This window comes from Antechinus flavipes, chromosome 5 (assembly GCF_016432865.1).
Source record: "Antechinus flavipes isolate AdamAnt ecotype Samford, QLD, Australia chromosome 5, AdamAnt_v2, whole genome shotgun sequence".
NCBI classification, from domain to species: Eukaryota; Metazoa; Chordata; class Mammalia; order Dasyuromorphia; family Dasyuridae; genus Antechinus; species Antechinus flavipes.
Genome location: NC_067402.1, coordinates 38299370 through 38312083, shown reverse-complemented (window position 1 = coordinate 38312083; position 12714 = coordinate 38299370). Strand labels below are relative to the sequence as shown.

Genomic DNA, 12714 nt, shown 5'->3' with positions numbered 1-12714 from the left:
TCCAGGTTTAGCTGTGTTTTACCCTTTTCCATTATTTTAATGAATAATCATAGACTTTTTGGGGATCCATGGATATGACAATTGAAGAGTAATAACAAAGTTTTTGGATGGTTTTGTACTATCCGAGTCACGAATTTGAAGATAAAATTTCTTGAGAAACTTGGGGATAAAATTCCATGAAAATTAGAGTGGGTTACTTATATAATTATTGAAATAGAGGGACATATATATATCAGAATGTGTAGAAGTTATTGGTTTGGCTTCATACGCTGCTAGGATTTAGAAGAATATTCTGTTCCCTTTTTGAATGAACAAATGGGAGAAAATGATGGGTAAGTGACTTACTAAAAATCACACAGAAAACTGGATGCATGTGCATTTTATAAGTCCAAAGACTTAGCTTTATATCCCTATGCTCACAGCCCTGTGGTAGCCGGATATCCTTCTCCTTCCTCCTTTTCCCATCCCCTTCTCCTACCTCCTTTTGGTTCACTGATTTCATTGGCATAGAGAACTCCAGGTGTGGGATCTCCTTCCAGGGCTACAAATCTGGTGACTCATTTTTAGAGCACTGCCTGGGTCACTTGAGAAGTTAATGACTTTCTTAGGATCATATAGTATAAGAGAGGGGACTTAAACATAGGTTTTCCTCATTTCAAGATCAATCAATCCTCTAGCACCATGCCCTTTTTCTCCATCCTAGGAAAGGATTTTGTCATTACTTTTCTGTTTACCTGCTATTTTCCTCTAACAGGAAGGTGAAACTCCTTGAGGGCAGGACCTTTTTCATTTTTGCCTTTCTATCCTCAGGGCCTAGTCAGGTCAAGTTGACAAGCTTTTAAAAATGCCTACCATGTGGCAGAAACTGCAGTTACAAAGGAAGGCAAAAATTCCTGCTCTTCAGCAGCTCATGGTCTAAATAACTACGTATAAACAAGACATATGTAGGATAAATTGGAAGCACTTAAGAGAGGCATGGCACTAGCATTAAGGAAAATTGGAAAAGGCTACTTGTAGAGAAGGTGAGATTTTAGCTAAGACTCGAAGGAAGTCAATAGATGACTTGCCACTTAACAGGTGATTAATAAATGTCTGTTGAAATGTTGAGTGAAATGAATGGATATTCCAGGCTGTCTTTCACTTATAAACTAAGGTTTACAAAGTGTTTATAAAGATTAAAATGCTTCAATCCTATCAGGGATGTCCTTATTGTTAGACAATTGTAGAGTCCATGCTTTTGGACTTCACTTGTTATAGAAAACATTCTATTTGGGAGACAGAGTTATTTTCTTTTGTATTTTATTTTTGCACCAACTCAGAGAAAACTAAAATACTTACTCCAGAATAGATGATGAGTTTTTTCTCATTAGTTTTATTGGCAACATTCTTGAAATGATCGACAATGTTTTTCACAAGAACACCTTAAGGAAGAATTACAAAATGATGGAGATGAATCAAACATCTGGGTACAGCCAAATGCTCAGTTCACAATTAGGTCATTGTGTGACAAATTCAGTGGGCGGGGGGGAAAGAGGGAGAGAGAGAGAGAGAGAGAGAGAGAGAGAGAGAGAGAGAGAGAGAGAGAGAGAGAGAGAAAGAGAGAGAGAAAGAGATATGTTTTAAAACCCAAATTTAGGAGATTGCTGAATGCTGAATGTCTATCTGCCTCCATCTCTCCATACTTTATTTCTTCTTTCCATGCTCACATATATTCATATTATTTATTTTTTTTATTTTTTATTTTTTTGCTGAGGCAATTGGGGTTAAGTAACTTGCCCAGGGTCACACAGCTAGGAAGTATTAAGTGTCTGAGGTCAGATTTGAACTCAGGTCCTCCTGACTTCAGGGCTGGTGCTCTATCCACTGTGCTACCTAAGTGCCCCCAAATATATTCATATTCTTAGAGCAGCCCAAGAGAATAAGCTGCTTTAGGATTCAGATGTAATAGAGATTTTTTTCAGATAATTTTTAATCACCTCTAATTGTAATTCTTATGATTCTCATGGTCCTTAGTGGTGTGATAGAAAGAATAAGATTTGGTTTGGATTCTGATCTATGACTACTTCACCATGGGTCTTTGGGTAAACCAAGGCTTCTCGGGGCTATAGTTTTCTCTTCTGAAGATAGAAGAATTTGGATTAAAAGAAATCTAAGGTCCTTTCTGCATATTCAATTTAGTGATTCTACTATCCAGGGGTGTGTTGGAGTCATCTCTACCTGCCTTATGAGAGTTGATTATTAAATTTTCACTGTGACCAGTTATGCCATGGAAATGAGCAAACACTGTAAATCAAGACTTGACTTATTATTTTGTTGAATGGCTAGACTTAAGTGAAGGAAAAATGTTAATAAAAACTTAAAAGTATATCATGGCACATTTTGAGGGGAGAACCAGTTGTTCAAGTTCAAATCCAACTTCAGATACTTTTAGCTGTGTGATCTCAGGCAAATCATTAACCTCTTTTACCTCAGTTTTCTCAGTTGTAAAATGAAGATAGTAATAGCATTTAATTGTTGTTGTGATGATCAGGAAACAAAATTTTGCAAAGTGCTTAGCAGCCCAGGGTCAGGCACATAGTAGGTGCTTAATAAATATTTATTCCTTCCTTCTACTCCCTATTATCCATCCATTAAGGAAACACAATGGTCTGGCTCCTGTGTGAAAAATTAGAGACTTCTCCCCAAAGTCCCTGTGAAGAACTGTGTCTTGCCAAACAGCTGTTGTTTTCTGGATCTGGCTTTTCAGAAGGAAATGATGCACAATTTGCTAAGAGCTGGCTCCTCTACTGGTAGTTGCCACTTAAAGGCAGCCTCAGAATGAGAGAAAGAGAAAGAGAGGAGAGAAAGAGAGAGAGAAAGTGAAAGACAGAGAGAGAGTGAGAGAGAGAGAAAGAGAGAGAAGAAGAGAGGAGAGAGAGAGAGAGAGAGAGAGAGAGAGAGAGAGAGAGAGAGAAAGAGAGAGAGAGAAGAGAGAAGAAGAGAGAGAGAAAGAGAGAGAAGAAGAAAGGAGAAAGAGAGAGAGAGAGAGAGAGAGGAGAGGAGAAATAGAGAGAGAGAGAGAGAGAGAGAAGAGGAGAAGAGAAATAGAGAGAGAAAGAGAGAGAAGAGAGGAGAAAGAGAGAGAGAAAGAGAGAGAAGAAGAAAGGAGAGAGAGAAAGAGAAGAGGAGAAGAGAAATAGAGAGAGAGAGAGAGAGAGAGAGAGAGAGAGAGAGAGAAAAGAAAAGAGAAGAGAAGAGAAGAGGAGAGGAGAAAGAGAGAGAGAGAGAGAGAGAGAGAGAGAGAGAGAGAGAGAGAGAAAAGAAAAGAAAAGAAAAGAAAAGAGAAGAGAAGAGAAGAGAAGAGAAGAGGAGAGGAGAAGAGAGAGAGAGAGAGAGAGAGAGAGAGAGAGAGAGAGAGAACGAGAACACATCCATCATCCATTAGCTCTGATGGCAGCAGGAGCTGCCTTCCTGTTCCTGAATGTCAACTGCCTCAGCTCTGGATCAGGGTAACTGAGCTGTGTTTTGGTGTAGTAAGTGAATACAGTGTGGTCTGAATTCTCTCCTATTTTCTATGGAGTGATGAGTATATCTGCTGTGCTGATTATGTCCTGAGGTTATGTTATGATGTATTGAATATCTCTGTGGCAAAAATATCAGACAGAATACTGATAACTGACATTTACATGGTACTTTAAGGTGGCCAGGTGCTCTCTGTACATTATTTCACTCTTATCACAACCCTATGAGATGAGCCATACAAATATTATTAGCTTTATTAGATGGGGTGATTGTCAACTACTCTCATTTCCTCTCTCAAATCTAAAACTCTTGAGCTTATCATTGGGCAAATTCCATTAACATCAGGCTCCTTCCCAGGGTTTCTACAGCAGTAGGTCACTTTAATCAGTTTTCCCTGGAAATGTGCAAAAACTAAATTTCATTCCATGAACTATATTCAAGTGCCCTCTGGTTAGTCCAGAATAGACAACAAATTCATTGCTCAGAATTCTGGGATGACTGCAGTTTACAGGAGCAGGGCTGGGTCTCTCAAAGCATAAAGCTCTACCTAATCTTATAAAATGTACATACATGAACATATATGTTGTTGAGTCATTTTTTTTCAGTCACGTCCGACTCGTTCTGACCCTATTTGGGGTTTACTTGGCAAAGATACTTGACTGGTTTGCCAATTCCTTCTCCAGCTCATTTTACATTTTTACACTTTTTTTTTTTAACACATTTTACTATGTGCCTGGCAAACAGGACTAAGTGAGTTGCCCAGAATCACCCAGTGATTCTAGTACACTACTACACTAGTAAGTGTCTGAGGCTGGATTTGAACACGGGTTCTCCTCACTCTAGACCCAGTGCTCTATCTATTGGGCCACCTAGCTGCCTTTGTGTATGTATGTGCAGATACATGTACATGGGTGTGACTGTATTTTATCCACATACCTCCTTGAAGTCGAGCTTTCTCTTTCTGTTTATATACTCCAAAGATTGACAAGAGAGATAATTTAGACAGCTCCTCCAGCTTTGAGAGGGTTTCTGCGGTGGCCCAGGGGGGTAGAGTAAAATTGTGAGTTTTCTGTAATGACGGAAAAAAACAGGAAATGAGTTTTCTTTTTCTTTTTGACTGTCCTACTTGTTTGTTTTCAATCTCTCTTCCCTAATCATCTCAGAAATACTATTGTGTTTAGACCTCACTGGTCTTAGTGCACAAAATATAAGAAATAGGTTTTTTTCTAGGAACAGTTCACATTCTGATAAGCAGCTATAAAAATGTTGAAGTTGAGTTCTCTCCTGCTTTGTGTGTGACCAGGGCTTTTGATTTAAAATTCTTGGGGCAAATGGAAATTTTATAGCCAACAAAGTAGGAACTATTAGGATAAAGTCTACCCAACCTGAAGGAGGCTAAGGAATCTCTCTCTGCATTTAATAGGAAAGGCAAAGGCACTGGCTGAGAAATTCCATTTGAAAAAGATGAGTTAAATGGCTTAAAAAAAAAAACGAACCCAAGCACCTTTGTGGCCTGAAAGGTAGGAAGATAAAGAGATGATGCTCTGAAGTCTTTGGAAATAAGTCCTTAAAAGGTTTCTTAAAATTAGTCCAACTATTGCCAAGGGGAAAACATTTCAGCCTTCAAAGTAAAGCAGGCAGAGACCCCATGCTAGGATTACCCTGAAGTCGGAGGAGACCAATAATTCCCCAAGAAGCAACAGCCCAATTGAATTGGTAAAAGTGGAGATCAAAAGCAAAGACCTACAAAGCAATGAAAAAGGGACAGGTGAGAGATAGCCAGTCCGTGTCCTCATGTGGCCGAATGGCCCCAGGAAAACGGACATTAGCAAGAAGATCTCAATGGGGGCCAAGGCAGTAGAACAAAAATAGCATAAAATGAGTTAAATCTTCACGGAAGAATTTTTTACAGAACTGAGTGGCTGAATATATTTGGTGAAGTAGATGATCGTGACAAAGAGAAATAGAGCCATAACACAAATGAACTAAGCACTTCTACCCAAAGAAGACATTCATCTGATACTAGGGCAAAAATTATAGTGGCCATTTATGCTCCCGGATCACAGGGTCTAAAACTGGGAGGAACTTCAATCAATCAATTAATAAACATTTGTTAAGCGTCAGGCACTATGCTAAACTGGGAACAAAAAAGAGGCAAAAGACACTCCCTATCTTTGAAAAGTTTACAATCTATTGGGGGAGACAATATATAAACAATCATATGCAAAGCAAGTTATATATAGAATAAATAAGAAATAATTAACAGAGGGAAAGTGCTAGAATTCAATTAACTAGTCAGACTTCCTCATTGTATGGAGAAGTCTGAAGTCTAGAGAGATCATGTAATTTCTTCACGTCTGTTCTCATAAGTAAGCAGCAGAACTGGAATTTGAAAATTTCTCTGAATATATTTTGAATACACTAGTGTATATGTAGGTTATTTCTCCTTGAGGGTAGTGACTTTTATTTTTATTTTTCTCTCTTCAGGATGTAATATATTGCCTGACAAAGAGGAAGAATTTAATAAATAAATGCTCACTAATTGTCTTATTTCACTGAATGAACCTGATGGAAAAGAGGCACACACAGTATTATTCCTTTTCTCCTAGCTAGGAGGTGGAACACAGTGACTCAGAAATATACATAAGAAAGCTGATAGAAGTTCCTCACTAAATAAAACAAATACCTTCTTGAAAAACTAGTAATAATTTATTTTATATAGAAAAATGTTTGATGAGGCTCTTTAGTGATAAGTCAGAGCTGATACATGTGGCCTACATTTTCTTGCTTCCTTATATTTATAAAATTGAAGTAATTTTTTTCTCCAGTAGAAAGGCATTTCTTTTTTAAATTAAAACACATACCAGAAGCCCAGTATTCCTGAGTGAATGAAAAATCACTAAGTGGTAGAAGATGGACAAAAAGCAATTTTGCTTGTGATTTTCTAAAGGGTGAGAATATTAATAACAAGACAGAAAAAGAAAGATGGGAGAATTTTCAAAGTTAATAACAGAAGGAACCTAAATTATGTTTTACTGTTAAAGGAAGCAAGAGCAATTCATCTAGAAAGAAAAAAAATGAAGACTGTGTTATAGGAGTCTACATAAGCATATTTCAGAAAATCAGATTTTAGGAAGTTAGTCTTTTTTTTTCTTGTACCTCACAAAATAAAGGATCATAAATCTGAGTCCAGATTCTAGAAACGTCCTTGATATGGAGTCCTGAAAGCTCTGGTAAAGTATTTATAAAATCCTGAAAAACATACAAATTGACACAAAGAAAAATTATGGTGAATTAGTTCTATAGTAAAGCACATTGGGTTATAATGACTATGATAACTTTAATAAGATTAACCTAACGAATTTTTCAGTAAAGATTAATTCTTGGGATTCTACAAGTAAAGGGGCAGCTTGGGGTCAGACAAAGATCCTGTCTCTGATGTTTATTAGAGGTCTGATCTGATTTTGGGTTGAATCATTTTAATCTTGATGATAGTTAATTAGTAAAATAATAATTGACACGTATATAGCACTTTGAGGTTTATGGAAGTCTTAGTGTACAATCTCATTGGATCCTCACAACCACCCTGTAACATGGAGGCTGTTATTACTTTGACTTTATAGATGACATTGCTGGGGCTTGGGTGACTTGCCTAGAGCCAAATTATTAAATGTGAGAGGTTAGATTCAAATCAGGTCTTTCTGATTGTAGATCAATCATGTGGTCGATCTATTAAGCACCATGGTGTCCAAAGGAGCTCTGAACCAATTTTACTCAATTCCAAATCCCATATTCTTTCAATTATACTGAGGCACTGCAGGCAACTAGCTAGGACTTCTCTACCGTGGCAGAGAAGAAATTCCCATACTGGGAATTACCTGTGTGGATGACATCATAGTTTCTTCAGGTGTTTCTGGAATACTGCATAAATACTGAATAAATGCAAACATGAATCTGGGGAAGGCTGGTTCTTCCTCCTTACTGTTGGGTTTGATGCAGGGCTAAAGGTCCCATGATTTGTAAAATATGGGAGAACCTTATCTTTAATTCAGAAAGAGAAAATCTTTCTAGATTCTGGGCTGCCCAAAGGACAAGGAAGCAGTTTGGATTCACTATTCAAAAAGCACAACTTTTCTAATCGAAAATTCTCCTTCTAATGCTGAGGGAGGGAAACAAGAGTTGTGGTTGCTTGCATCTCAGACAAGAGCAGTATCAACTATAGACTCTGAGGATGGTGAATGTAGGGCACAAGGGCAGCAGTAGTGAGAGCTAGAGAAGGGGGTGAGTGGGGCTGTGCTCATGGTAAATAGTCCTGAGTTAAACCTAGAAAAGCAGTATGGTAGGAATAGGAGGAACACATGAATGTGTACTTGTAAGGTTTCCAATTATAACTTGGAGAGAAGCTAGGACAAACATGATCACACGATCCTGTGACTGGAGTATAGAATCTTTGTCCAAAAAGTTGTCTCTGCCCACAATCTGAACACAGGATGTGAGACTCATAAAGTGGAAAGATAATAATGAGTTTTGCTTTATGTACAAAGGTGATAACCTCCATTTACTGTTCTCAGTAAGACTTACGTCTTGAGATTGTATTTTCTTAAATATACCTCATTTACATGGACTTATGTGCATATCTTAATAGTAACATTTATAGAACATCTTAAAGTTTCTAAAGCACGTTAGGGAGTTTTCTCTTGTACAAACCACTCCAGTATCTTTGCCAAGAAAACTCCAAATAAGGTCACGAGAATTGGACACAAATGAAACACCTGAAGAACATTTCTAAATAGGTCCATTTTTTAAGAAAGCAGATTAGATTTGGGGATATAGTCTGTGGTTGTGGCATGATATCAAGCTAGCTGATCAAACTGTCATTACAATTCTGATCTTGACCTTTTCAATTGTGTTAAGTCCCAAACACTCCCAATCTAACCCAAGAAGTGATCTTGCTGGGAAGGAGTCCTTTCCTGTTTGCAATCTGAACCCATTCTACAACGACATATAGAAGAATAAAGCCAAGTTGTTTTTTTAAAAACCTCATATGGAGAAATCAAGTTTTGATATTCCTTTGACATCAAAGTTTCTTCCTGAAGCTTTTTAAATCGAGGGCATTTTGTATTAGGAAAATACAGCAACTGAAAAAACAAGAACCAAAAAAAATCCATTAGGCAGAAATATTGGGACAAATTCCATTTCTAAATTATAATTATTATATAGAAATATTAGAAAAGGTATAGGCACATTTTAAACCAATTAGGGAAACTGACATAAAAAAACTAATATTTAATTGAACTGAATCTTTGAAATTAGTTTTTTTTTAAAGGAATCAATGTATTTGAGAGTTTTAAACAGGGACATAGGAAGAGAATAAAGCTGCACAATATCTCATTCTTCTCAGGAAGAGATGAAAGGCCTGTGATGAAATACTAGGTCATTTCCTCTTTCTTCAACTGAAATGAGACATAAATCCTTCTATTCCCTCTCCCCCTCTCAATTACAAAATAGATTATATATATATAGGCAGTCCTTCCAACTCCCATATTTTACACAGATCAGAAATTTATATTTTAAGTTCTGGCACTGGTACAAATAGTAGAACAGGGCAGTTAGGTGGCTCTAGGGTGAATAGAGCATCAGGCCCGGGGTCAGGAAAACTCATCTTTTTGACTTTAAATCCACCCTTAGACCCCGGGCAAGTCAATAACTTCATCTGCCTCAGTTTCCTCATCTGTAAAATGAGTTGGAGAAGGAAATGGCCAACCACTGCAATATCTTAGCCAAGAAATATGGGTTTAAATTCTGCCTTTGATATTTACCCATGTGGATTTGGGCAAGTCTGTAAAATGCAGGAGGTAGTTCAGGTGAGCTGTGGGGTCCCCCTTTCCTGCTCTAGTTCTAGGAGTCTTTGTTCAGAAACCTTAACAGAAGTAAAAAAAGTTGGTCCTGTTCTCTTGATTCTTCCCTAACTAATCAGGGTGAATGACTAAGCCATGATGATGGATGAAAAATCTTGGTGGAGAGTAATTGTTAAGATGCTTCCCAGCTAATGGTATCTATATCCCATATATCAATCTTAAGTTATTTTCTGTCTGTTTCTTGTACATATACTGAAGCCAGAGCTGCAATGACTTCTGAGGTATGAAATACTCTTTTCTCCCATGTGGCAACTCTGCAGTAACACGTGGATGCTTTTCTCATAGGATTATGGAACTGGATATTTCTTAATAGAGACAGAGGAGATTTGAGTTCCTGGAAATTTGAAGAATTCTATTCTCTTTGTAACATAAGTGCTAACGTAGGCACTTTCTCTCCAGTACATCTATCACAACTTGCCTTAACAGCTTTGTGGCTATCCAAAGAGTTTAAAGGTTTACAGATCATTTTTTCTCTGCTTGATTCTGTTTTCACCTCTGTTTTGAAGATTCTCCGTATTGAAGTTTTTATCTGAAGTCCTGACTGTACTTCTATAACCCATTTCTATAAGTCCAAGCTCTCTAAAACATGAGCTCGGGGAGCAGAGAATCATAGCATTTCACAGTTGGGAGGGACCTCTGGGTCAGCCTGTTTCTCACTAAGGTGGAGGCTGGAACAGAGATTCTGCTTCATTCCTGGGGTCAGAGTTGGTGCTTGATTTTGTATTGCTTCTTGTTTAGGACACAGCTCATGGCTCCTCATTATAGGACCAGGTCCTCAGTCTGAATCTGTGACCTGGAATGAGGGAGCCACCAGTTTTTACCTGTCCCTGAACAAAATCCCTGTGGGTTTGGGACTTCTTGTCCTGATGCACGGTGGTGAACAGACCCTCATTGACAATCAACACTAGAAATCTTTCCATGGTGAGCCCAGTGTCCAGAAATATTACTGTCTGTCTTCCTATGATGACCTGGCCTGGAAAAAATGACTCACGGTGCTTTTTTTCCCCTTGCATTTCCCAAGCAAGACTTGGTCTGGGCATTTTTTAGGTCTCCATGGAGTTCTGCCGAAGAGCTCATCTACCCTTTGCTCTGCTGCTCTCTCTGATATAATTTAAACAAGAACACTCTACCCACACAATATCTTCCCATAGTTCTTGAAATTCTAACATTTAGAATTAGGAATTCTTGTCCCTTCCTTTCTCACCTCTCTGCAAATACGCTTTGAAAGGCTATATTAGCTATTCACAACCAAATGTGAATTAGTTCAACCCAATTACTTTCTTCTTATATGTCCACTGAAAATTTCAAAAATCAAACTATGGAAATTCTGATAGAAGATTAAGGAAGAAGGGAGAAGTAATTCTGAAGCATGGAATAACCAGAAGAGGCTAGACTGAAGTAGAAAAGATTTGGACAGCTGGAAGTTAGTAAACATTGAGTAAAGGGAAAAGATGGAAGAGAAGACTAGGAGGGAAGAAGAAAAGGCTAAGTAGAAAAAAATACATTAATAAACTGGCCCCCAGCAAAATTTGTTAGCTTCCTTATATTGTCTAGGATTAGCCTGGAAATTTACATCTTGAAACATCCTCTGTATGTATGAACTGAGAAAAAAGAAAACCTTGGAGTTTCCGCAGCTCAGAAGTCACATGGGACCATTTCCTTTTTCTTGATGCTTCTATTATCCGTTATCTCTGACTCACTCCTGCTTCTCACCTCTTACCAGAAATTGGTTACTGAGTTTTGTTGGTGTCATTTTTGATATCCCAGAGCCAGAGCTGCCCGGTATTGGAGACCTCAGAAACCAAAGACCCCACTTTGGCCCTCGATAGTGTCTGTGATACGTGGCCCATCCAGCTTTGCTTGAAGCTATTTATGAGGAGGAACCCAAGGCTTCTTGAGGTAGTCCAATACCCCCGGGCTGATTCTGATTGCTAGGAAAGCTTTTCTTATATTAAGCCCAAATCAACCTCTTTGCAATCTCTTTGTTTCTACTTCTGTCCTACAGAACAATTTCCTTTCTGCAAAATGTCACTTCATATATTTGAAGACAGTCATTATAACTCCCTTGAGTCTTTTCTCTGTGGTAAAGACCCCCAGTCCTTTCCTCATAATCTCTTTTAATACCCTGGTTAATCTCCTTCTAGAGATCCGCCATATTATCAAGAACTTTAACAGATGGTGTCTAGAATTGGATAGACACAGTCAAATAAGGATAGAGCCTAGTATCACCTTCTTGGAAAGCTCTTCTTCTTCTTCTCCTTTTTCCCCTGAGGCAATTGGAGTTAAGTGACTTGCCCAGGGTCACACAGCTAGGAAGTGTTAAGTGTCTGAAGTCATAGTTGAACTCAGGTCCTTCTGACTTCAGGGCTGGTGTTCTATCCACTGTGTCACCTAGCTGCTCCTTAGGATGTTCTTCTTGCATTCATCATCTTCTCTTTATTCACGCTGCTAGAACTCTATAAAGATCCTCATTACCATCTATTTTGGTTGTTATAATAGTTTTGACTGTTTATGTTTACCATCTTTTCTCTCTCCCTTTCCTTTCTTTTCTTTAAACCACAGCCAGATTAATCATTTTCCTACATAGATCTGGGGGATATGGTACTATTTCTTGGAGACTTTCAATGACTATTGGCCATCAAATATAGTTCACATTTATTTGTCTGGCCTTCAAGGATCTTAATAATTGTTAGCATTCAACTTTCCAAAATTAATATAACCCACGTGTCATATCAAGATTCGGAATTCCTGTGGATTAAGTTCAATCTTGGGGAAATCTCCTTAGCTCTCATCCAGTATTTCTCCTGGGAACAGAAGGATTTGTCTTATGTCTAACTGATCACAAAAACGGAAATGGGACTTCAAATCCAGCGCTGTGAATGATTATTCATGCTACGAAGACACTGAATTCCGGTCAGGATCTAGTTAAGTTCACAAAAAATGCAGGAGATTTGAACATAAAGCCATTAAAGGCTTTGATGAATTCATGCCTTCCCTAAGGACTTATCTAGGTCTCCAGACTTACAGTGTTACTCTGGATGAGGTGCCCTGTGAGGAGCAAGGACTTGGGATGGCTGGACGCCATCCTCATATTGAGCCCCACCTTTCCTAGGGTCTTACACAGTCACTCCACAGTTATAGAGGGACCCTGCAGAGTCATTAGAGAGTCTCATTCCCACTTTACAATCCACATTACTCACGGTCCCAGTGATGGCAAGGTTTAAGCTCGCTCTTTCTAGTTATGGCTCTTGGTTGTGTGGCTCCTTGGTTTCAACTTAAACTCTTGATTTGAACT

General features: G+C 38.3%; 1 protein-coding gene across 1 annotated transcript in view; it reads right to left on the bottom strand.

Annotated features, from left to right (window-relative positions):
• ACP3 (acid phosphatase 3) overlaps window positions 1-12714 on the bottom strand; it is a 49933-nt gene that overhangs the window by 15460 nt on the left and 21759 nt on the right. The window contains exons 5-8 of the mRNA XM_052000139.1: window positions 8541-8639; window positions 6661-6753; window positions 4438-4570; window positions 1339-1421 (exon numbers count right to left, since the gene is read on the bottom strand). Of these exons, the coding sequence (XP_051856099.1) occupies window positions 1339-1421; window positions 4438-4570; window positions 6661-6753; window positions 8541-8639 (408 nt within the window). The remainder of the gene's footprint in view (window positions 1-1338; window positions 1422-4437; window positions 4571-6660; window positions 6754-8540; window positions 8640-12714) is intronic.